Genomic DNA, 27,193 nt, shown 5'->3' on the forward strand with positions numbered 1-27,193 from the left:
GAGCGAGAGAGAGGAAAGAGGGGGGTACAGAGAGAGAGACAGAGACAGAAAGAGGGAAGAGGTAAAGGAGAGAGAAAGGCAGAGAGGGAGAACGAGAAAAAGAGAGACACAGAGGAGGGGGGCAAAGAGAGAGAGAAAGAGGGAGACAGAGAGAGAGAGAGAGAGAGAAAGATGAATGGCCAGAGGAAGTTTTGGTTACAATGTTATTCAATACAGACCCGGGGCAGTAGGTCCATGTACTCAAGTTCCTTTTGTTATATGCATATTATCATGTCTTCGACCAATGTGCTTTTCATATAAACCTTCTCCTGAGCAGTGATTTAATGTGTTGTTTTAAACAGGATGTCCTGTCCCGTTCAAACCAATTAATTTAAGATTGTAAGTGCCAAAATGTGAGCAGTGAGCAGTTATAAAAGTATAGATAGTTTAAACTTTAAAAAAAAAATTAATTACATGTAAAACCTCACAAACAAACAAACAAAAAAAACAAAAAAAAACACACAAAAAAAAACCCCTATCATTCTTAAACTAACTTTCCATCTGATCTATGCAGTGTCTAGGTACAACTTGTGTTTATAAAGACACAGAAAGCCCATTGCATGCAGAATATGTTTGTGTTCATTTCATTTTATTTGAGCAATTTGTTACACAGTGCAACATAATAGTTAATTCTGTTATTGTATTCAGCTAATATTCAAAGGGTCCATATTGCACTATTTTCTGATTTATGTTATAATCTTGTTTCCTCATTAAAAACAAACCTGGAGTTGTGTTTTGTTTCATTCACACATAACACACAGACTCTGCATTCCGGCTCCATACACCTGCATTTGAATAATTTGGATAATTTCAGCCCCGGAATTGTCTCTACTGAGCAAAAAGTCAAAGATAGCTATCAACTCGAAAACCTAAACGTGTGAATAAAACAAAACACAACTCCAGGTATGTTTTTGAGGAGGTAACGGCATTATAACATGACTTAAAGCTTAAAGAGAGTCAGTTTTGCACAATATAGGACCTTTAATACAATAACTGATATTGTCATAAATTTAAAATTACATCTTAAAATCTCGCCACCCCCATCTCAGTGCACAGTCAAGTGATTAGTGTATGCAACATAGAATTAACTCTTTAGCAACTAAGTCAAAGTTTGATTTCACCTGAAGAGGAATAAGATATTAATTCAAGCTTTGGGAGCACAAAATTTTAGTACAGTTTTAGGATCTTATGTAGTGTTGATACTCATAAGTCTGTATGTGAAGTGTGCATGTTCCAGTATTACATTCTTCTTGTTTTGCCTGTGGCCTGGTTGCTCAATGTGTCTTTTCATTAGCAGAGTTTTGAGTTATAGCTGTAGCATGCTTAGCCCATGTGTACGGCCATTCATCATAAGTCTTTTCTGTTTGGCTGACTCAGTAACTCGAGACCCTGCTGAAGTTTAACCAGATGTTCTTGGACTATTGTCTCTCTCTCTGTGTTGTAATCCCACCCATTTAAACAGACTGTCTACAAGATTAGACTAGACCCCACCCCTTGTTCTCAAAGGAGATCAGGAAAGCCAGGAAATGCACCATTAGAAATACTTCAGCATGGTACATACATATGACTTAAAGGTGCACTATGTAACTTTTTGGTTGGGGGTCTGTCACCTGCTTGTTTCTATGGAGATGTCATTGCTCTGCCTGGAATTTTCCACCATAAAACATTAAACAGTTCTATCTTACATTTATTCTATTCAACTAACACAAAAACACCAATAAAAACAGGCAGGACTGACTGTGAGTAGGGTCGCCTCTCCACAGATCTGACCTGTAACTTGACCTGATTTGGCCTTCATGAAGACAAAAAAGGTTTAATGTCATACTGTGAAACATTTCAGACAAAGCAATTACATCTCCATGGAAGCATTTGACAGACCCTCCACCAGAAAAGCTACACAATGCATCTTTAAAGTCAGTGTAATGAGATATAGTTTGTAATGAATGAGCAGTAAATGTACTAATAGTATTGGGCAGACCGAGGAAGCAACCGTAATGAAATACAAGCTATGTCGACGAGGCAAAACAACGGAATGAGTCATGCAAATCCATATTTCTGGGAACTGTCTGGTGTGTGTGTTTATATTGTTTAAGCTTTCAAAGGAAACCAAAACAGAACAGTCTGGTAATAGCCTTGTATAGATGAACTTGGGTTGAATGGAAGTCTTTGTATTGCAGTGGTCAATGTCACTTAAAGGTCCTACATTACACAAAATTGACTCTTGTGAGCTTTAAGTCACGTTATAATGCTGGCACCTCCTCAAAAACATATCTGGAGTTGTGTTTTGTTTCATTCACACATGTTTGAGTAATCCCTGTTCCACCTTGTGATATCATGTGGTGGTTGTTTTCAATCTTTTGTTCAGTAGAGTTTGGCAATTCCACATCTGAAATTATCTAAATGATTCTAGTGAAGGTGTACAGAGGTTAAAAAACAATGGTGCACTTCCTGTATTACCACATGACATTACAAGGTGGAACCGAGTTTTTTCAGTTTGAGAGAAGAACTCAGCCTAAATATGCAGGGTTTGGGTGTTAAACATGTGTGAACGAAACAAAACACAATCCCAGGAATGTTTGTGATGAGGAAACAACAGTGTAACAGGTACATTGATGAGAAAATAGCGTAATGTGGGCCCTTTAATGCGTTCAGTCTATCTACACCTTTGGAAAAAATGTGAATTCAAACCACAGTCAACAGCAGATCATTAATCTTAATGCTTCATAAAACACTAATAAGGAGTGCCAGTATTTCCTTCCGTTTTATTTAAATGTGCTGAGTCAGAAACCTACACCACAACACACCAAACATATTTGCTAAAAGATATGATCACAGTTGTTGGTAACCCGTAATCCCAACTCCAACCCTGCAGGGCAAATAAAAGTTAATTGATCTGAAATGATCCATGTTTACGGTCCCCCAATAAACTGCAATTAAAGGGCCCTGCGGTGTTTACTACTACTACTACTACTTCTACCAGACGTGGAGACTTGCAAGTTGTGACTTGGACTCGAGTCTGACTTGAGTCACTATTTTTAGGACTTGAGACTTGACTTGATAAAATGGACAAAGACTTGGGACTTGACTAGGACTTGAGGCCTGTGACTTGAGAAGACTTGAAAAGCACTTTTAAGTCTTAATTGACCATAATGATTCACACTAAGACCTTGTCAAGACATTTAAAAAGGAGAAATTAACTAAAATAATTTCTATAACTCTTGTATACTCCATAAATACACATATATAAATATACCATGATTTTTTAAGTACAATTTAGTTTAAAATTCATATAAATTGCAAAAATCTAAGCTATATTTGGTACTTTAGTTTAAAAACTTGAAATGACTTGAAGCTCAAAGCAGGACTTGGACTTGACTTGGACTTATGGGCCAGTGACTCGAGACTCGACTTGGACTTGCCTGAATTTGACTTGAGGTCAAAGACTTGAGACTTACTTGAGACTTGCAAAACAAAGACTTGGTCCCAACTCTGACTACTACTACTGCTACTACTACTACTACTACTACTACTACTACTACTACTACTACTACAATTAGACCTACTAGGCTCCGACTACTTGCCTAATATTTGCGTTAGAAATTAATAATAAACAAAAGCAAACAAATGTAACATCATAAAACATGACCCAAAGCCACTTGCTGCTCCCTCTTTTCCGTACATCGCGCACCCAGATGTGTATTTCCGGTTCACTTGTGCGGTTTTTTTTTTTCGTTCTATCGATGCTGAAGGAACTCTGGAAACTTGCGTCAGCCAACCCCAACCCGGGCCCTATTGTTAGAGAGAGGTTCAGAGACGAGCCCTGCAATGTGGGCACAACTTGTAAACAGGACTTTGGTTGAATAAACAAGAAACGCCTCCCCTTGCGTCTACGTCCTCGCTCCAAGCCGCTGTCCGGATGAGTGCCGTGCAACTTTACGCATCTTGACTTGCGGGCTTCGCGTCTGTTTACCTCTGACACCGGGCAGTATTCAGTGAATGTACACGTCGATCAAAGTGCAAGGTCCCCTCAGATATGAACGAGCGGCTCTGACCACTGCTTCCATCTCTCCAACCCACTCTTCATGCGCCTTTTCACGCGTGTATCCTGCAGTCACTAGCCTCGGTTTGCACTAAGATGTCGTGTCTTTTACTGGGAGTATTACGAAGGTAAGTTTGATGTATTTACCTCAGCTTTTGAATGAACTGCTTTTTGCAACCTCAGCATGTATCCTCCGTAGGTTTTGCCTCATGTAAAATTTCACTTTACAACTCAAGCAGTTTTCACAGTTTAGTGTAATTGCTTTGTGTGTATTTAAATTACACTTTCTCTACGTTAAATTTAATGAAGAAACAACACACACGGTACAAAAGCACATTATTAGAAGGCTCATTTAGGCTTATATTACTAAAAACACAACAATTTCATACATGTCTTAACTTTTCGTGTATGTTATCTGCTCGGGGAGCTGTTCATAAAGTCTTATCCTCAATTAGGCAGGCTATAAATGTTATTGACCAATTATCATCTTCATTTTGATGCTGTTATTATTGACTAACCTGATTTAAATAGACTAAAGAAAAGAAAAGTTAAAATAGTTGCTATACCTCAAACCTGTTCAACTCGTCTTGGATCAGCTAGATGACAAGAGACATTTTAAGTATTTGTAAAACTTAATCATGGGCTTTGTTCTATCCACATTCACCTTCAGATTTGGATCTACTCTGCAAAAAGCATGCAGTAAGTTGTAGTAGTGTGTTAAAAGCATGCCTAAGTGAATGAGTGACTAATATAGGGACATTTAGTGGCATAGGACTCATGGTTATTTGTTTTTCTGCATGAGAGGTCTCTTGTAGCTGGACTCATCACTTCTTTATTTGCTCAAAGCTCCCTTGGACTGCGTGTACCCTGTGAGCCGGTAACGCAAGGAGCACGTGTGTCTGGGCTGTAGACTCTGCCCTGGAAGCCAATGTACTAAGATGTGTCCAAAAGAGTTAAAAGGGGGAGAGAAGGCGTGGGGATGGTAGTGGAAGTTGATTGGTTCTTCATATGATCTAGAGGTGTGTTAATAGTTGGGAGTTGCCCTGTCTGATTTGCACTAATAAAGTTTTATTTGTAGACTCAAAAAAAAAGTGGCAAGCGCAAAAAATTTAGAGTTTAAAATTGCACTATGTTTTTGGTTGGGGGTCCGTCACCTTCTTGTTTCTATGGATGTGTCACTGCTCTGCCTGGAATGTTCCACAGTATGACATTAAACCATTCTACATTGCATTTATTCAATTACAGGCAGTTTTAGAGCTCAAAAATACCTAGAATTACAGACATTCTGACTGTGAGCGGGGTTGCGTCTCCACACATCTGACCTGTAACTTAGCCTTGTTTAGTCTCTGTGAAGATAGAAAGATTTAATGCCATAACATCTCCATGGAGAAAAGCATTTGACAGACCCACCATCAGAAAAGTTACATAATACACCTTTAAATGTGTGCTGTGCTCGAAACACGTTTTTAGGTGAGGGGGTCTTATATAAGAAGTTATGGTCTTCTCACTCTCCTGCACAGTAACATATGTGTTTTCTAACTGTTCACAAATGTTTTTTTTAGTTTTTTTTTTTAGCATGTGCACATAAAATGTAATCTAATATCATATAATCTACTATGCCATATGCTTCCATCTTATTTTAATTGCATCTGAAAGCAAAAATCGTTAGTAAAGATGATCATAAATTAGGGATGTAACCAATAACTGAAAGACCGTGATATCATATTGTCAAAAGTCTCACCATAATATCGTAGCCCATCACAATATACTGAACTACAAGCAGAAATAGCTAAAAAGCAGAGGGAACTATATAGATTATACATAGATTAAATTTTACTATGACTTGTCAAGGCATTTTAAAAAGAAAAAGTAGTATTCACAATTTTATTAACCTCCACAAATATTGCAGTAAATATCGTACTGTGAGATGCATATTGTGAAAATATCGTGCTGAGAGATTTGGATATCTTAACATCCTGATGAAAAATACATGAAATACAGGCATAAATGTTTGACCAACTCTTGCTTTTATTTTTGATATACCCTTAAAAATGTTGGGCAATTACAAATGTGAAGGAGAATTTTGATTTGAAGTTTTATGACAAATTAAATCAACAATGTTTGGTAAAGCAATTAGATACACTACATAAAGCATTTAATTTAAAAATGTTGTTTAGTGTATTGTTAGACAGATGTAACCAGTTTTTGCCATTTGTGACATTTCACAAAAAGAGGAGAGAAAATAGTAAAACTCAATGGACAATCATGTATTCACCACAGAAGGTCGTTTCATTTGGAGCACATGAATAATTTAATTAAAAGTTAGCACATGCTAGCACTTTCAGGGGCATGTCAGTGCTGATTAGCTGCGGGGGATGGAGAGGAATGAAGAGGGAGAGACAAAAGCCTCATGGTTTGAATGGTTACAGGGGTCAAAGGTCAGCAGGTCTACAGAGGGTATTCTAAAAGATGTTCCGAAACGAGCTCCCAAATCTGGACTGAAGTCTCTTGTTTCTAATCAGACAACACCTCTCCTCTAACAGAAATCCAAATCTCCAAATCTGGACACATTTAAAGTTATTGTACAAAATCGTAGTAAAAGTAAAATATTTCTTTGCATAATTAACTTGGAAGAAGTAATAGTATTTTATGCTACAAGTTACATACAGTAGCATACAGGATGTTGCTATATCAGATTACATTGATACAGTGAATTGTATGATTATTATGGACACTATGACAACAGTGAAATTCTGAAGTTATTTTACATAAACAGATAAAAAGCACTTTACATTTAGATTTGTCTATTTAGTGTATGGTAGGGCTGTCAAAGTATCAAAAATCAGATACCAATCAAGACGAAAACTAGAATTGAATCTAGAAACTCATTTGGTCGGGTATCTATACTAAAAAGTCACATTCACCAAACAGAAAAGAACTCTTCCTGAATCACTTCAGAATGATCTTGAGCTGTATCAGAACAAGTATAAGAGCTCATAGACTAGTAAACGCCCATGGACCACAATGGAATCTACCTCGATGACTGAGGGGTTACAAAGATATAAGACCACATGGTAGTTTAAAAGAAATTACTACCATTTAATGTGAAAAATTACATTCTGTTGTCTAAATAAAGAATGTTTTTTATCATCATCGTGATGTCAGAATTTGTATTAGCCTCGAGTATATTTCTTAAATCCATCCAAATAGATTTTGAAACATTAATATCGTGACAACACCGGTCCAGTGTATAGATGGATTAGAAGTGACTTATGGCATGATTGCTGCCATTTTGTTTGTTATGATTAAATTGTGACCTGTGTAGTCTTGATATATGTTGTGAATACTTTAGTGCCTTGCTCATTTGTCAGATAGAATTGTGTTTCACTGAATACATTATACTGTAAAATACAAACTGCCAGAATAAATAGCAGGACAACTGATTTATTGCTCTTGTTCTACAGAGACAGGCTTGTCCAGTGGCACATATTGCTTTAATGTTTATGTACTTTTCATTGACGTATAACTTACTCCACTGGATCATGTGATCACATGTTTCCTGGTATTTAAACTGGTCTTCCTAAGTCCATCATCTGCTACAGTCTAATGTGTTTTTTATACAGTAAGAATTTAAATCCCTATTTTAAATTTGATTAGCTACATGGCATAAGATCTATTTAGATTTTTAAATGTATAGTTTTCCAATTATGAAAAACATGATTAGTTCATTTTTAAAAGTTTGCAAAGTTTAAACCAAAGTTAAGCATCCTAAGAACAGAGTTTTGCAATCACAGTAAAGTAACAACTAGCACCCTAACCACACACTTCCTGATTCTGGGACAATAAAACACACAGCAGAGACATAGTAGACTTGTTTTGACTTCAGGAGCTGCTTATATAATATGTCTTCACTGGGACAAGACAGATTTTGCAAAATAAATCAAGTACAGGCCTTTTAATGTCACAATGGAAAGAATCTGATGGTGTATTGACCTTATAAGTACTTTGAATTACTTTGTGTTCAAATTGTGCTAATGCCATGCCATAAGGGGATAGTCAGCAGCAGAGATGATTTTATTATTTACTTGATGGATTCAGTGTTATCTTAGGTTTGTGCCCTTTGTACATTGTCACTGCTCCTCTCTGTGCAGTTTGTGTACACTCAGTATTCAGAAGAGCAGTCGTCCTTCATGTGAAACTGCTGTAATTGATCACTTAAAGCATGGGAATTGTGAGCATGTGCCTGTTGGACACTTAAAGTTTAGGTTGCTTTATTCGTACCCGAAGGTAAATTTGTTTTGCAGATTTGAGAGGCTGGTCGCACATTTCACATTATGTACAATAAACACGTATAAAAAGACAATTATAAAATAAAGTGTTACAGTGCTCCAGTGCAGAATGGCTTTGTTCCATAAATAATTTATTAAATTCATCTATCATGCTTGGCTAAGATCACAATAAATATTAACTATATATAAAAAGGTGCATTGTGTAACTTTTTGGGTAGATGGTGCGTCACCTGCTTGTCTCCATGGAGATGGTAATACTTTGTCTGAAATGTTTCACAGTGTGGAATTAAAAGTATCTGTCTGTCTTTTTTTTTTTAATTATTGGTGTCTTTATTGCTCATATGAATCTGCACAGCTACAGTCAGCAGGTCTTCCACAGATCTGACTGGTATCTTGGTCTGATGGCATCTCCTGCTTGTTTCCATGGAGATAGTTAAGTTGACCATACTGTGACACTTTGTAAGCAAAGTAATACATTAACCTATTTTAAGACAAAAACACTCATGGAGTTTGCACCTCAGGGTGTAAAGGTGATTTTGACATTTTTAGAGATTTTTGTGGTTGTTGACACTAAAAAGAAGCTTTAGTTGAGTTTACATATATACATATAGATGGCGATGTCATGCCATAGCTTTCTTGTAAATTGCACTATTGATTATTGGTGTTGTCTTACTAATGCTTTCACTTGAGTAGCCTATTTTTTTTACTTAACACTAAAGATTTTAATTAAATATTAAATATAATTAAACATTTCACATTTTGTGGTTTTAACTCAAGTTTGGTTTGTCCTGGTTTTGTTTGAGCAGCAGTTTGTCTTTTGTGTACATTTATTTAGGTGCATATTTAACTTGCAAATGAGCTATAGTAACCTTACTTTAAAAAAGGCCTGTTACGATAATTACTATAGTATATCGACTTATTGTTCAAAGTGAAAGTTTGAACAATATATTTTTGAGCTCAATATATTTATTTAGTCTACAGTAATATATCATGTTTCAAAATATGTTATTGTGACAGGTCTATATTCAAAAGCTTATATCATATTATATTATATTATTGGTCTATATTCAAAACATTATATTATAAAATTAGGCAACATATTCAGTATTAACAAAGTTTAAAAGTCAAATATTATGCAAAATTGTCTCTTGTGCGCTTTAAGCCATGTTAGAAAAATGCTTATCTGGAGTTGTGTTTTGTTTCTTTCATATATGATGTTTGAGCAAATCTTTATTTGTCTCGCTACATCTCCAAAGCTCAAAATGCTCTGTTCCACCTTGTGATGTCACGAAGAGGTAGTTTTCATGTTAAAATATACAGTTTACCCTTTGTTTAGTAGAGCTTGGCAATTCCAGGGCTCACATTATCCAAATGATTCTGGTGAAGGCATATGGAGCACTTCCTGTATTACCAAATGACATCACAAGGTGTTTTCCGTTTGAGAGAAAAATATCATTGGTTTGTGTGTTAAACATGTATGAATGAAACAAAACACAACTCCAGGTATGTTTTTGATGAGGAGACAACATTATAATATAGATCAGAAAATAGTGTAATATAGGCAATTTAACCTTACTGTCCCAAAGGTCATAGAGTTCACCACTGTCCAAAAATAGTGTGAACACAAAGCCCCTTCACTCTCCATTCTTACACTCTATTGTACCTCTGTAGCCTTTTACTCACACAGAGACTCTTGTTTTAACAGCTTGCAGATCTATGTGGTTTGTCTGAACGTCACACTGATAACAAAGGCAGCCCCTAAATACCCTTCTCTTTGTGGGCAAGTTCATTTGAGGCTCTCAGGCTGCTTTTGCCCTGGGCAGAACAGGGCTTAATGACTCAACTGTCACATGCAAATCACACAAACATTAAATCATTAATTAAGTTTTTAATTTCCGTCAGTCTGTCCCAGGTAGCTTACCACCACCGGGTATGGAGTGAATGAAAAATGATGTAAAAATGTAAAGCGTCTTTGTGACATATGTCTGTGAAAAGCGCTATATAAATAAAAACCTACTTACTTAATTTCCTTATAAATTACCGTAACATCCTTATATCTGTACGCAGAATATATTGAAATATACTGGCAGTGATAGTAAAAGTGACAATTGTGATATATTTGTAATTTTTATAATATTTATGTAACATGTTTCTTCATCACAAACAGACCTGGAGCTGTGTTTTGTTTCATTCACACATGTTTAACACACAAACCCTGCATATTTAGACTAATAATAAAGAGTTACTCAAACAAGTGTGCATGAAACGAAACACAACTACAGGTTTATTTTGATGAGGTATTAACATTATAACATGGCTTAAAGCTCATAAGAGACAACTTTGTATAATATAGGACTTTTTTTTTTTAACGTATTTCACATTTTCATCGAGCTCCCCTAGGACACATTTTATCCTTAACATGGGAAACAATTATTCTTTTTTCCCCTACGCTTTTTAGCCAACCCTTTTTGTACTGAATATAACATTACATTAATATTACATTACATTGTAAATTGTACTTGATGACTAAGTACACAGTATCTACACTCTGTTGTTGTATGCTTTGCGGTGTTTAACTTTTAACTTTCTTTAAATAGACATCATTAAAATCAGTTACCAGCTTTTTACTTCAGACAAAGACCATTCCAATTATCAATTACCAATCAGCATAACTGTCCTCTTGATATTGTATATGAGACGCCTGGAATGTTCCACAGTATGGCATTAAAGTTATCTATCTATCTTACATTATTCAACTACAGGTGTATTGCTAAAACGATCTTTGAAAAGCACGCACTCTTACTGTGAACAGGCTCGCATCTCCACAGATCTGACTAGTAACTTTGTCTGGTGGCATCCAACTTGTCCAGAAAAGTTACATAGTGCAGCTTTAAAGTGCTGGTCAGACAAATGTCAAGACACTAAATACACTAAAGGGTTGTTCACACTTGCACAATCATCATATCAAATTTGGGACTAAACTGGGACTAAACCAGGACTAGACCAGAACCAGACCAGGACTAATCCAGGACTAGACCAGAACTAGATCAGGACTAGATCAGAGCTAAACCAGGATTAGAACAGGACCCAACCAGGACTAGAGCAGAACTAAACCAGCACTAGAACAGAACTAAACCAGGATGAGAACAGAACTAAACCAAGACTAGAACAGAACTAAACCAAGATGAGAACAGAACTAAACCAGGACTAGAACAGAACTAAACCAGGATGAGAACAGAACTAAACCAGGACTAGTACAGAAGTAAACCAGGACTAGACCAGGAGTAAACCAGGACTAGAACTAGATCAGGACTAGACCAGAGGTAAACCAGGACTAGACCAGGAAAAAAACAGGACTAGAACTAGATCAGGACTAGACCAGAGCTAAACCAAGATTAGACCATAGCTAAAACAGCACTAGACCAGAACTAAACCAGGACTAGAACTAGATCAGGACTACACCAAAACTAAAACAGAACTAGAACAGAACTAAACCAGGACTAGACCAGAACTAAACCAGGACTAGACCAGGACAAAACCAGGACTAGAACTAGATCAGAACTAGACCAGAACAGCAACTAGACCAAAACTAAACCAGGGCTAGGACTAGAACTAAACCAGGAATAGGACTAGAACTAAACCAGGACTAGGACTAGAACTAAACCAGGACTAGGACTAGAACTAAACCAGGACTAGGACTAGAACTAAACCAGGACTAGGCCAGAACTAAACCAGGACTAGACCAGAGCTAAACCAGGACTAGAACTAGATCAGGACTAGACCAGAGGTAAACCGGGACTAGAACAGGACCCAACCAAATCTAGATTAGGACTTTGACTGGACCCAAACCAGCACCAGCAGCCGTACCTAAATACCACAGTGTGAAACCCACTATATTAAATGGTCCTCACAGTTGTTCTTCTGTCCCTCTTGTAGACATGGGGGTGTGGGGGCGAGTGTGGGGGTCCGGTCCCTGGCCTCCGTCCCCTCTCTCCCTCCGGCCGTGGCAGAGTTTGTGAAGGGCGCGGTGGAGGAGTGCAAACCGTCCGGGGTCCACGTGGTGACTGGGACCCCCGAGGAGACAGCCAACATCCTGGCCGGGCTGGAGAAGGAGGGCATGGTCAAGAAGCTGCCCAAATATGAAAACTGGTAAATGAGACTAACTCTATTTTCTTATCTATGTTATAATGTTGTTTCCTCATCGCAAACCTTTACTGTCTCAAACAGAAAACACTCCTTGTGATGTCATGTGGTAATACAGGAAGTGCTCCATATGCCTTCATTAGAGTCATAATTTCAGCCCTGGAATTGTCTCTACTGAACAAAAGATAAAAGGTAGCTGTTAACTTGAAAACTACTGCTTCATGACATGACATCACAAGGTGGAAGAAAGCGTTTTGAGCTTTGAAGATGTAGACAGAATACTAATAAAGGGTTACTCAAACATGTGTGAATGCAACAAAACACAACTCCAGGTATATTTTTGAGGAGGTAATAACATTCTAAAGCTGGCATAAAGCTCACAAGTCAATTTTGTGTAATATACTGTAGGACCTTTAATCTACCTAAATCCATATTCTTAGTGTACGGTACGTTGTTGTGTTTCAGCTGGTTGGCGCGCACAGACCCAAAGGACGTGGCTCGGGTTGAAAGTAAAACCGTGATCGTGACCAAAAAGCAGCGGGACACCATCCCCATCCCGGCCGAGGGGGTCAAGAGTCAGCTGGGCAACTGGATGAGCGAGTCCGACTGGGACAGGGCCCGACAGGAGCGCTTCCCTGGCAGTATGGCAGGTGCGCTTACTAACTATGATCAAATATGATAACAGCTACAACTAGGGCTGCAAGTTTAGGCGAGGCAAGTTCATAATCATAGCACATTTTGTACACACAGATTAAGAAAGACATTAAAATTACAATACAACATCATAAATAATTATCATAAAATTGACTTCAAAAGAGAAGAGTGTTGATTAAAAACTCTTCAGCTGTTTGCACTGAAATCAAAATTAAAATTGGAATTTGAATTTAAAAAAGGAGATTTTGGAGCTACCACATTTTCTTCCACACATCCACAAAACATCCTGTCTTATTCTGTTAATTCTGTCTGTATGAAATGTGATTCTTAGTTAGTTTGTCTCTTTTTTCAGTCATATTTCAGTCTTTTTGTCACTTCTTCTGGATGAGTTTAAAATGCAACCTTTGAATAAAATCCTATTATTAAAACACAATTATTTTAAAGGTTATGCACTGATAAAAGTATGGATCATTTATCATTTAATTAGTAATATTGATGATTTGACATGGGGCAGAATGCTCACTCATATTCAGAACATATACATTTTAATACACTGTTTTTGGAATTAAATAGGCCAGTAATTGTAATCATGATTAATATCCAATTATATGCACACCTATGTTGTTTAGCAAAATAAACACAAGAGAAGGCGTGTCATAAATTTCTCCATATTAGTAATAGTGTTATAATTAACTGCAGCATAATAAAACGCAAAAGGAGTGAATTGGCTGAAGTCCTCTTCCTAAAAGCACAATGTCAGAATCTGTGTTTACAAAGGGCAGAGACTCATATCCAATTGTCTATATACAAAGTGACGGCCTTTACAACTTGATTGTATCATGGACAATTCTTATTTGGTATTATCCTCAGCAAATGCAACTCCAAACTTTATTGCATTATCGACACAAGTGAGATATGATCTTAAAAATGTTCTATTCAAATTAAATCAAAACTATGAGCATTGCCCGACACTTCCTGTTTGGTGGCAAAGCTAAAAGTGGTGTATAGTATCTTATATATAGTATCTTTTCAAGTATTCACTCATTTAATAAACCTTGTTAACTTGTAGATATGGGTGATTAGTTGTAGCAGGAATAACTTAAGCATTTTTTAAGTGGTAAATACATTTGAATAATTTTAAGTAATATTTAAAGGGCTCGTATTACGCTATTTTCTGATCTATGGTATAATGTTTCCTTTTCAGAAACATTCCTGGAGTTGTGTTTTGTTTCATTCACACATGTTTAACTCACAAACCCTACATATTTAGACTGAGTTCAAACAGAAAACTCTCTGTTCCAACTTGTGATGTCATGTGGTAATACTGGAAGTGCCCCACAGTGTTTTTAAACTCCATACACTTTCACTAGAATCATTTGGGTAATTTCAGACCTGAAATTGACAATCTCCACTTCACAAAAGGTAAAATGTAGCTGTCAACTTGAAAATGTCCACTATATGACATCACAAGGTGGAACAGAGAATTTTTGAGCTTTGGAGATGTAGACAGACTAATGATAAAGAGTTATTCAAACATGTGTGAATGAAACGGAACACAATTCTGGGTATGTTTTCGATGAGGTGACAACATTCTAAGTTCACAAGAGTCAAATATGCGTAATATAAGACCTTAAATAATACAAATATTAATTGAACGTAATATATTTCTTCATATTGCAGGTAGGACCATGTATGTCATACCCTTCAGTATGGGTCCAGTGGGCTCCCCTCTGACCAAATATGGTGTTCAGGTAATTACAGGAACCTTATGTCTATACTATTTACTTACAAAGCACCAAACTAATGCTTTCATTGTGTGCCTTCCTGCAGGTGACAGATTCGCCCTATGTAGTGGCCAGTATGGGCATCATGACTCGAATGGGAACGCCTGTCATGAACAAATTAGCTGAAGGAGTGGAGTTTGTGCGCTGCCAACACACTCTGGGTCGACCTCTACCTCTCAAAGGTACTCACTATAAAAAATGCTTTAAAAATAACTTGAGGAAAGGTATGGCACTTAGGTTCTCTACATGGTAATTATTAAATCAATCTTAATTGCAGGTTGGGTTTTGTTTTGTTCTAATGCAAGGTTTAGGATCAGTTTCATGTTATGTGCAGTATTTATTTGATTAATTTTATGTAGACATGTTTTATCCAGCGTGTCACTGTGTTATAATAAATTAAAATATAGATTCAATTGATGGACCATAATTAAAGAAATATGAATAATAAACCAGATCAAAACAAATGCCTTTTGACACTTCACTACTGATTCCTACTGTAGAATGGTCCCCTGTGTGCCACCTAAATTTTAAACTTGAGCCACTGATTTAATAATTAATAAATAAACAGTAATCATTTTCCTTGTATTCCAGCTCCTCTGGTGAACTCATGGCCCTGTAACCCAGAGAAGGTGCTCATTTCCCACCTACCCGACTCCAGGCAGATCCTGTCCTTCGGAAGTGGATATGGAGGAAACTCTCTGTTAGGAAAAAAGTGTTTTGCTCTTCGAATTGCCTCTCGCATCGCCAAAGATGAAGGCTGGCTGGCAGAGCACATGCTGGTGAGGCTGGCCTATAAACATGTTTCAAAGGAGCACTATGTGACCCCCCCCATCACCTGTTGTCTCCATGGAGATGTGGTGCTTTGCCTGAAATTTCCTGCAGCATGGAAATAAATTTGTCAATTACAGGTGCTTTTATTGCTAATTAATGCCTTGAAAAACATGTATTCTTACTGGGAGTGGGGTCGCCTCTCTGCTGATCTAACCAGTATAACTACTTAGCTTAGTGGTGACACCTGCTTATCTTCATGGAAATAGGTTTAATGCTATATTGTAGGAACATTCCAGCTAAGGCAACAACATGTGGAGACAAGCTGGTGAAAAAAAAAGTAACATAGTGCACCTTTAATATAGACTAACCTGGCAGAACAAGAACGTTAACACCATTTGTGTTTTTTTTTTTTTTTTTTTTTCAGATTTTGGGCATCACTAATCCTCAGGGTGTGAAGCGTTATGTAGCTGCAGCATTTCCCAGCGCTTGTGGGAAAACCAACCTGGCCATGATGAAGCCCGCTCTGCCCGGCTGGAAGGTGGAGTGTGTGGGAGACGATATCGCGTGGATGAAGTTTGACAGCCAAGGTAACGCACAAGTCACTATGTCTGGAAAATCAAAAACATGTAAAATCTGGTTTATTGTTCCTTTTAATAGTTTTTTTGTGTTATCGGACCAAACTATACTATACTTAAGTATTTGCAAAATAACTCACAAAATAAAGTTTTGCAGTATCAGTAATAAGCAGGGAGATTAGACTTAAGAATTATTTTCTGAAGCATAAGAGATGAATAATATATTTTATAAAGCCATATTTAAAAGGTCCTGTATTACACAAAATGAATTCTTGTGAGCTTTAAGCCATGTTATAATGTTGTTACCTCATTAAAAACAAAGCTGGAGTTGTGTTTTGTTTCATTCACACATGTTTGAGTAATCCTTCATTATTAGTCTGTTTACATCTCCATCTTTTTCTGATAGTTCTGGAGAGATTTGTAATTCCAGGGCTGAAAATATTGAAATTATTCTTTTGAAGGTGTATAGAGTTTAAAAACACAGTGGAATACTTGTTGTTTTACCACATGACATCAGAAGGTGGAGCAGAGTGTTTTCAGTTTGAGAGAAGAACACAGTTTAAATATGCAGGGTGTAAGTGTTAACCATGTGTGAATGAAACAAAACACAAACTGTTGCTAACCACATTTTATTATTTTCATATTTCACACAGTTAATTTATACTCTGTACAAGAAAATAAAAATGTTCAGCATCATTGAGTAGCCTACTTTTACCTGTTACTCACTTTGTTGCTGATCTTTCCAGGGAAACTCAGGGCCATTAATCCAGAGAACGGGTTTTTCGGTGTTGCTCCCGGGACATCAGATAAAACCAACCCGTACGCCATGGCAACTATCTCCAAAAACACAGTGTTCACGAACGTAGGAGAGACCAGTGACGGAGGAGTGTGGTGGGAGGGTTTGGACTATCCACCAGAGGGCGTCACTCTCACAGATTGGCACGGGAAAACCTGGAAGAAAGGTAAATGGACTGTGCAGTTGGATTGGGAAACGATGCCATCTTCTGGTGGAATATGGTTATAGCAATAAACTTCTTGTATTAGTTTATAAACATGCAGAAATTATGCATTAATTTTAACACATTGACACAATTTTAATTTAAATGCAATTCTGTGCTTTACTAATACAATTGTTTAGCATTGCTATTTTAAAAAAGCTTATAGTTTTACAAAAATCATTAAGTAGTAGTTAAGTTCAAACATCACTGGTAAAGTAAGGCAAGCAAGGTTATTTTATTGGTTTCCTCTGTGGTAGGAATTATATTGAAACATTAAAAAAAAAAAAAAAAAAAAAAAAAGATTTACACAAATAAATGCCTTGTGTATCTTCCAAACAAGTATATGAAGTAATATTTCTGCCCTTTTGTGGTCAGTGTTATGTGCGATACTTGAAACTCAACCAAGACATTTACAAACACATTTTAAGACATTCCATATGCATTTTCAACGTATTGTCTGAATATCGGTATCAAGATAATGTGCTGCGATTTAGATTTTTGTATTATCAGCTCTATTTTCCTGATGTGATAATTTACTAGTAGTAGAAACAATTTGCCTGCTGTGAGTAAGAATACATTATATATGATGTGTTTTAATTTTAAATTTATTTTTTTTTGGTGCCAGGCAACCCGACCCCCTGTGCCCACCCAAACTCTCGTTTCTGTGCCCCGGCCGCTCAGTGCCCCATCATCGACCCGCAGTGGGAGAGTGAGGAGGGAGTGCCCATCGACGCCATCATCTTTGGAGGAAGGAGGCCAGAGGGTCAGACACTATTTCACTTTTATGGAGTTTTAATAGCATTTTTGGTAACACTTAATTACTTGATTACTTAATTACTGCATGAACTAGCATTTAATTCATAATTAACTCACATTTTATTACAAATGATTCTGACCCCATAAATTTGTGGTCTGAGTAATTGTTAATACACTATTTGTTCATTAAATTTATTTATTATTTTTGGGCAGTACATGTTAGGGGTGTGCAAAAATATTGAAATATTGATATATCGTTTAATGTGATGATACAGTATCAATATCGTGGGCTGCTGTATCAATATGTCACCAACAGTATTTTTTGTATATTTTGCAAAATTATATTGTCACAGCGCTAGTTTTGTTGCTTGTTCAGTGGAAGGCAACTCATTTATGCAACACATTTGACACTGTTTTGATGAGTAAAATGGGGATGTCTCATATTAACTTTGCACAAGGAGTGGTTTAACAAAGACTTTTAGTACTTAAACCTTTATTTTTTATTGAACCGTATCGAAACGATTTAAAATATATTGTATTGAATCGTATTGAATTGTAAGCTCACTGTACTGAGATACATATCACACCATGGCCTATGAATCGAGGTATGTATCATATTGGCAATTTCTGAATGATAAACAACCCTAGTATATGTTAAAGGTGCACTGTGTAACTTTTCCAGTGGAGGGTGCATCACCTGCTTGTTTTGATGGATATGTCTTTGCTCTGCCTGGAATGTTCCACAGTATGACATTAAACAGCTCTACCTACCTACATCTACCTACCTGCTCTAGCTGCATTTATTCAATTACAGATGGTTTTAAAGCTCATAAATATCTAAAAAAAAAAAAAATTCCGTAATTTGGCCTATCTCCTCAGAACATGTGAAATCTTAGTTATGGAGCTGTACATGAGCTAACGTTTTTAAAAAGTGACTTGACCAACTGCAAAACAACTGATTTGGTCAATTCTCTAAGTGAGTTTTGGCGCCCTCTGGTGGTTATTTAGCAGAACACAGCCTTGACATTAGAAACATTTGGAAATATAAATGCAGTTTAATGGACATGATACAACATAAATGTAAACACAACAGATTATAGCCAAAAACTAATTTCCATTTGTTGTCCTAAAAGGCTGGGGTCACAGAGGCCCAAACATTAAAATATTGCACACTCCACTCGTCGCACAGTTCCCATTATTATTGTCTTTATTATTGACTTTCTTCATGTAAGACTAGTTAAGGGGTATTTATTATGCAGTGTAAATACATTTTTGGATACTGCAGTGGCAAATGTTACCGGGATGGACTTCTGGAGAATAATTAGACAGTAGATTGTACTTTTTGCATAATTCAGAATGGTGATAGCATTTTTAAAATCTAAAAATAATCAATTTGTATTTACCTATTTAGTAACAAACATTTAGAAGTCTGATTCTTGTGTGTAATAACGTGTGTGTAATCTACAGGAGTGCCTTTGGTTTATGAGTCCTTCAGTTGGAAACATGGAGTGTTTGTTGGAGCAGCGATGAGATCTGAGGCCACTGCTGCAGCTGAACATCAAGGTACAAATCTGCTTTATTATGTGAAATTTGTTAGAACTTTGTTACTCTGCAAAATACATTAAACTCTGGAAACCATAGTTTCTTGCTACAGGCTCTATATTAAGCAAAATTGGCTCTTGTGAGATTTTAGCTATGCAAGTTATAATATTGCTACCTCATCAAAAGCATACCCCGAGTTGTTTCATTCACACATGTTTGAGTATGTCTTTTATTATTAGCTTGTCTACATGTCCAAATCTCCTTGTGATGTCATATCAAATTAACAGATACCTTTTACCTTTTGTTCAGTAGACATGGGAAATTCCAGGGCTGAAATAATCCAAATTATTCTAGTGAAGGTGTATGGAATTTAAAAACACTTCCTGTAGTACCACATGACATCACAAGGTGGAGCAGTGTGTTTCCTGTTTGAGAGAAGAACTGTGACTATTAAAATGTGTTGGTTGCAAAGATTTTATGCATGGTTGCAAATCTATGTATCATTCGTTCATTTGTTTTTTCAATAAAACCAAAAATAAGAAAATGAAAAAAACACAAACAGATAACGATAGTTTTTTTTCTTTTTTCGATTTTTTGTGTTTAAATGAATAATGGAAAAAATGGATAATGGCCGTTTTCCGTTTACATGACTGAACCAGAACTGAAACAGGTCTAAGCCAGGTCTAAGCCAGGTCTAAGCCAGGTCTAAGCCAGGTCTAAACTGGCCCGGACGTGCGCCCGCGTAGACTGTCGGTTGATCAGGAAACCGGGACTGAGACCGGGACTGAGACCGGGACTGAGACCGGGACTGAGACCTAGTTTAGTCCTGGTTTAGTCCTGGTTCAGTTCTGGTTTAGACCTGTTCAGTCCTGGTTCAGTCCTGGTTCAAAACGTATGCGGTGCAAAAGTCCGGCATCGCAGTTTAAGTCACGAAAATGGGAAAAGGTCATTATCTGTTTTTTCCATTATTCATTCAAACACAAAATTGAAAAATTAAAAAAATTAATCATTATCATATTTTTCATTTTTGTTTCTGACACAAATAATGAATAAATAGTTGTTTTTCATTTTCTTATTTTTGATTTTATATTGAAAAATGAATGAACGAATTAATATGCACGGATTGTTGGACTTCATAGTAAAAAACTAAATCTGTATTTCAATTTCATTCCTGTTGCACAGTAGTTTTAAGTGGTATTTTTTGTGCTATGTGCTTCCTCTGAGAATTCACAATTGACTGTGATTGGTTAAATCCACCTGTCACTCACTCAGTAGGAGGAGTGGGTGGAAAAAAGAAGTAAACAGCATGCTGTGTGAGAGAGAATAGACCTGCACTAAACAGGAAAGCATCTGTAAAATAGCCATATCTGCCTTTTCACAATTTGATTTACGATGATACAATTTATAGCGCCACACTCTTAATTTCTTATTATTCAGCTAATTTGCCCATATTTTGACCTGCAGGCAAAGTAATTATGCACGACCCTTTCGCCATGAGACCTTTCTTCGGGTACAACTTTGGAGACTACCTCGCCCACTGGCTCAGCATGGAGACCAGGAAGGCCCCCACTCAGCTACCAAAGATTTTCCACGTCAACTGGTTCAGGAAAGACCCCAGTGGCTCCTTCTTGTGGCCAGGATTTGGGGAAAACGCCCGCGTGCTTGAGTGGATCTTTAAGCGCTGCGGCAGGGAGAGAGAGGACCAAGCTGCCAAGAAGAGCATTATTGGTTGGGTGCCAGTAGAGGGCGCCATCGACACTTCGGGCTTAGGTAGCACTGTAGATATGGGGGCGCTTTTCGATGTTCCCAAGCCGTTCTGGCAAAAGGAGACCAAAGAGTTGAGGGCGTACTTCTCACAGCAGGTGGGGTCAGATTTACCAGGGCAGGTGGAGGAGGAGCTGAGGCAGTTAGAGCAAAGAGTGCACAATTAAAATCAAAATAAAGATTTCAACATGGTGCAATTAGATTATCGGCTGTGTTACCAAACAAAGCAGTAAAGAAATGTCTTAACTAGTTAAAATTACTTACAATTAGAAGATCATCTTTTATTCTGTAGTGTTTTTATCTTATATTTTAGTAGATAACAGTACATTTTTTAAAATTAAAAGCTAAAAGATTTTACTTCACTGGTGGGGTGGGCAATAATGACAAAAATAAATAGCTTTGTCTTGATCATGATAATTGAATGATATTTTAGTAATTCATCTACTTTATGCCCTTTTTATGATCACCATAAAAGTTTAATTTAATTTAAAATCAGCTCTGTAGCCTTTTTAATATACGTATTCACATTTTAATATTACAGACAATCCCCTAAACTTGACATTCACATTTTCTCCAATGCAGCAGTTTCAAATTTGTCCCACCTCCACCCACAGTTAAATCATTTTGCTTGAGGAAATGGACCAATTGAAACCAGTAAAAATATCTTAAAACAGGTCACATTTTTTTAGACTGCCAAGAGATTTTAACTCACACAGATGTTCCTTTTTGCACTGTCTAGAAACACAGTCGTAGTCTAAAATAGGATTATAATAATGTCCAGTGTTGGATATGAAAAGAAGCTACTCTAAATTAACAATGCAATAACTACAGGACAGACTTTTGGGCTGCCGCTAGATCTTTACAGTGCTGTTTTTAATAAAGGAGAAATAAATAAGCTTGATATTTTTGCACCGGTCTGGCCTTAAGATAGTGGTGAAGAGGCTGCAGATGTTTACTGGCTAAAACCCATGGACCAATGTGATTTTAGAGGAATAGAGAATCCACTATTTTTAAATTAATATGAGTTCATTAAAAATAAAATAGAAAATAAAATAACAGAAGTATTTTTAAAGCAGATTGAACCAGGGCCAAACTATGGCTAATGTTTCCACTTTTTTATATTTGTGATTCAATTGTTTAATTTTACCTGATGTTTACACAACAATAGGTAATAATGTTGGACCAGTAAATGCAACTGAGATTAGGTATTTTTACAAACTGTACACCAAAGTTTTATTTACAGTGCAATGAATAAAAATCTCATGTATGATCTTAGCTTCCTGACTTTTTTTAATAATACGCCATTATTTCTGGATGCCGTCACTTTTTCATAGACATACATTGGCCTGTTAGCTCATTTTAAAGGTGCATGTAACTTTTCTTGTGGGGAGTCCGCTGCTTGTTTGTCTCCATGGAGATATTGCCTTGGCTGCAATGTTCTACTGTATGGCATTAAACTTATCAATCTTGATGGAAAGAAGCAACTGCCATCAGTAAAAAACATGTTTTTTTCAAGGTATTTTAGCATTATGGAGACAAGCTGAGAGCACCGACCATAGACTGTATAAAGAAGTGGACTATAGTGAGTGTGACGCCGCCCATAGTGTTTAGCTCCAGTCAAGTGAAGCTGACACAGGTCTGTTGTTATAGGAGCAAATTTGGAGCAAAGTTCCATATTAGGAACTCGGATTTATTTACGGACAAAATTGCAAAATAAAAGCACCATGACCACATAGAGCAGGTTATACGAACATTTTAAGATCAAAATTACGAGGCTCACTGCAGCAGTTAGAGAGAGAGGGGTGACAATTTTTCAATGTAAAGTCAATTGGAGCAAGAGTTGATGGTAGCAGGTTAGCTATGTCCATTAATATATACAGTCTGTGGCACCTACCAGAAAAGTACTAAACTAAACTACAAACTTCTGAAAGCAGATTACAAGTGATGTCCAGGTAAACAATGGAGATCTCCAGCATAGACCAATATTTTGTTTTTGTCCATCTGCTACCTCACACACAAAGCTTTACATTAACACTTTAATACGAAGAGATGACTACACCACTCTCTTAAAAGTGAGTGGTCTAAAATAAGGGCTTCGGGGAAAATAATCAAAATCTGTCAAACATATAGGCCCAAAAATAACGGCAAAGTTTATCGACTATCCATCACGCTGGATGCTAGACAGTCAGTATCAACATCGGCCATAGTAAATACAGTAGTCTAGTAAATACCAGTATTTTGAGTTATTTCTTCCGAACTTGTGCATATACATCTGTAATGTCTGCAGCCGCTCTGCTGTTACTGCTGGACACATTGACTTGTGAGTACACTGTCTCCTCCTGTGTGCTGCTGATTACTGCATCAGGCTTCTTTGATCTGAATCTCACGTCTTCGTAGTGGAGGCTTTCTTCACTTTGGGCTGGCTCCTGTTGATGAACCTCTTCAGTGGTTTGGACCTTCGGAAATGGAACACAAGTGGATTTTGGACAGAATCTGGCAAACTAAATCAAGGAGTTCATTCATGTTTGGCTTGAGAACTAATGAGAGCCAAAAGAAACTGATGATTATGGGTAAGTTAAAGGTCCTATATTACACAAATTTAACTCTTGTGAACTTTTAGTCATGTTAAAATGTTGTTACTTCATCAAAGCAAACTTGGATTCACATATGTTTGAGTAACCATTTATCATTAGTCTGTCTACACCTACAAAACTTGTAGGACTGAGCATTGTCATGAAGCGGTAGTTGAAGCGGTACTTTTCAAGTTAACTTCTACACTGGCATCACAATGTGGAAGAGTTTTTCCATTTGAGAGAAGAACTACAGGGTTTGTGTGTTAATGTATGGATAAAACAAAACAAAACTCAAGGTATGTTTTGGCGAGGAAATAACATTTTACCATAGATCAGAAAACAGCAGAATATGGGCCCTTTAAAGGTGCACTTTGTAACTTTTCTAGTGGATGGTCAACTATCTGCTTGTTTACATGGATGTTTCACAGTATGGCATTAAACTCATCTATCTCCATGGAGACAAGCATGAAACACCATGAGTAATAATGCATGTTATTTGAGAGCTCAAGATTAATTATACATTTAATGCTATATTGTGAAACATACCAGACCTGAAGCATCTGAAGCCAAGCAGGTGCAAACACTTTTTTGTTGCCAAATAAACATACAGAAGTCAGTATTTTCTTACCTGAGCTGGTTGCAAATGTGTGCGTCTAAATTTAAAATGCCTGTAAATATAGATATGACTCTGACAAAAATTGTAATCAAAACATTGTTAAATTCTGTCCATGTGTGATATTTACCAAACCGAGATAATGAGGCCACTCAGTGCAATGAGGAGAACAATGACCACTGGAAGCCACTTTGTAACATCACCTGCTTTACCTGAGCACAAACAGCATAGGTTAATGTTATTAGTTAATGTATCCTCAGGTACCAATAAAGAAACCTTGAACCTTGAAAATGTCCACTGATCGATTAGTGAATTAAAAATGGACGTGGCAAAGACGGTTTAAACTTTTAAGTATCTATTATTTGACAATGTATCTGACCCAAACTTTGCAAGACTACAATTACACAGATGTCCATGTGAAAACAACAACTTAAACATATAAGTATTAGGAAACAAATATGTAAAAAAGGCATGATTCATTCCCAAATCGTCAACCAACTCACTCCATTTACCTTATGCTATTATGCATGTAAATCCTAAAAAAAATATTTTTTTCTGCAAATACAAATTTTGGTTGACTAATTAATCGACTAAACAACAACAGAACTACACAAGCTTACCTGTGTCTGTACCTGAAAAAAACAGCAAGAAATTATTATAACAAGTGCATTACAGGAACAGCAAATATACAAAATATAAAATGCACTGGTATTCTTACGTGTCACATTGAGAGTTATGGTGGTTTGTGCTGTCTTGGCCTCTGCTCCATTCACAGGATAAGCAGCAGAACAGGTGACATTATATCCATCGTGATACGACGTCAGTGCGAGTGTGTGTGTGATTTTTAGTGGTAAATGTCCCGTCTGTGTTGTTCTCTGTGATGTGGGCAGTGTCTTTGGTGGAGGCCCCATGTGAGCTGAGGAGGGGCGTGTGGACAGGGAGTGACAGCTGAGCAGGTTATAGTCACCACCTCTGTCTCTGTCTGATCTCCAATGATTTCTATGGACGGGATCCAGGGAGAGTCTGAGAAATAAATAATACATCATTTATACTTTTATATTACTCACAACAAGCAAAAAACAGATCAGAGAGACTGATGAGGAGTATTTAACGTTTAGCAGAGGCTTACAGATATACTAAAAACACATTCATAATACGATTTAGCAACACCTTATGGGGATGAGTATGTACATAAAAAAATAAATATCCATGTTTGTTGTTATTTTTCAGGTGTAATCCTGTCATGACATTTAGCTTTTGTTCTGTTGCACATGGAAGTTGAATTCAACGCCAACAACCAGGTTAAAATATTGATCAATGTTACACAGTATTTCCTCTTTCTATGCAAAATGTCAGTGCTGTTATAATAATGAAGTAAATTGTGACATCCTTAATGCAGACTACATTCATACTTGTTCTAGCTATTTTGGTCCTGGTTTAGTTCTGTTTTAGTTCTGGTTTAGTCCAAGTCTTAATGTGACAAAAAGGTAAGTGTGAAATAACTTTAATCTGTTTACATAATGAATTATAAAAGACTTTCTCACCTCTTACTGTTATATTGATAGGAGAACAGGACGCTGTAGACTTGAAGCTTCCAGCCTCCACTCTGAAGAAATATTTCTCTGTATATTCCCCTTTTAAATTATTGAACACAGTGGTGCAATTTTTCTCACTCAGTTTTCCAGTAACATTCATTGGATAGTTTTGCAGTGAATTTCTGCTACTGTTGAAAACCACATATTGTGAATTTGGTGTTTCAAATTGGCTTTTGGTTTTAATCCACACAGCACCAGCTTTTTTGTCACCGGGGAATTGTTTTCCTTCTTTGACTCTGAAATGACATGGGATCAGCAAACAGGACCCACTCAGACCCTCCAAATCTAAAGGAGTGATGAAAATGTCTGCGCCAAGACTACAGGAAGTTGCCACAGCTGAAAAATAAATGATTCAGTTGTTACAAAAACATAACTAACCAACATTATGTCTCTAGAATGTTCCACAGTATGACTATGACTCATCTCAGGGAACGCTATGAAGCTGTGAAGGAATGCATGTTTTCATAATGATAACATAATATAATAATAATAAATAATACATTAAATAAATAAATAAATAAAAGATAGATGTATTCAATGTCATACTTTGGAAAATTCCATAAAACCATAAAAGTTACATGGTGGCTCCCTCTAACAGCAACATAATGCTTTAGTAAAAAATAAAATGTTTTCAAATCAAATCCAACTGGGTTTGAAAAACTCACCACACTGAATGAGGAGGAGTATGCTGCTGTACATTTCTGTTTTCACTAAAAATGCATCCATTATCTGCAGAGTCAAATACCAGATACAACTAAATGATTTTGAAGTTTGATTCTTTGCTGTTCTCAGAGGAAATATATCTGAGTTGAACAAGCTTTGTCTGCCTGTGCATAGAAAGAAGAAAGTTGAAAAGACGGAGTTCACTTCCTCTTTGTTCCATATTTGGTCTATGTCTTAGGAAACAGTGGAGCTGCTGATTCTAAACTATAACTTCTTCTTTATAATGTGTTGCCATTTTCAGATCATTTCTTCATTTGTCTATTTTAACCACTGTCCACAAATTGCTTTTATGGTCATTGGACAACTCCCTTTGTAATATTGGCCTTTTTCAGATC

The 27,193-nt window shown here is 36.8% G+C and overlaps 1 protein-coding gene and 1 pseudogene across 1 annotated transcript; one reads left to right on the plus strand and one right to left on the minus strand.

Annotated features, from left to right (window-relative positions):
- Positions 1–3,800: 3,800 nt before the first annotated feature.
- Positions 3,801–22,624, plus strand: pck2 (phosphoenolpyruvate carboxykinase 2 (mitochondrial)). The gene is made up of 11 exons (XM_020931543.2): positions 3,801–4,206; positions 12,304–12,516; positions 12,976–13,160; positions 14,845–14,915; positions 14,995–15,130; positions 15,540–15,727; positions 16,144–16,306; positions 17,041–17,256; positions 17,918–18,055; positions 19,516–19,611; positions 21,055–22,624. Exons 1-11 carry the CDS (start codon positions 4,175–4,177, stop codon positions 21,519–21,521), a joined length of 1,905 nt encoding a protein of 634 aa, XP_020787202.1. The 5' UTR covers positions 3,801–4,174; the 3' UTR covers positions 21,522–22,624.
- On the minus strand, positions 22,561–27,000 carry LOC110166318 (sialoadhesin-like; annotated as a pseudogene).
- Between the last annotated feature and the right edge of the window lie 193 nt (positions 27,001–27,193).

This window comes from Boleophthalmus pectinirostris, unplaced genomic scaffold (assembly GCF_026225935.1).
Source record: "Boleophthalmus pectinirostris isolate CB_2022bp ecotype Guang Dong unplaced genomic scaffold, ASM2622593v1 HiC_scaffold_15, whole genome shotgun sequence".
Classification (NCBI taxonomy): Eukaryota; Metazoa; Chordata; class Actinopteri; order Gobiiformes; family Gobiidae; genus Boleophthalmus; species Boleophthalmus pectinirostris.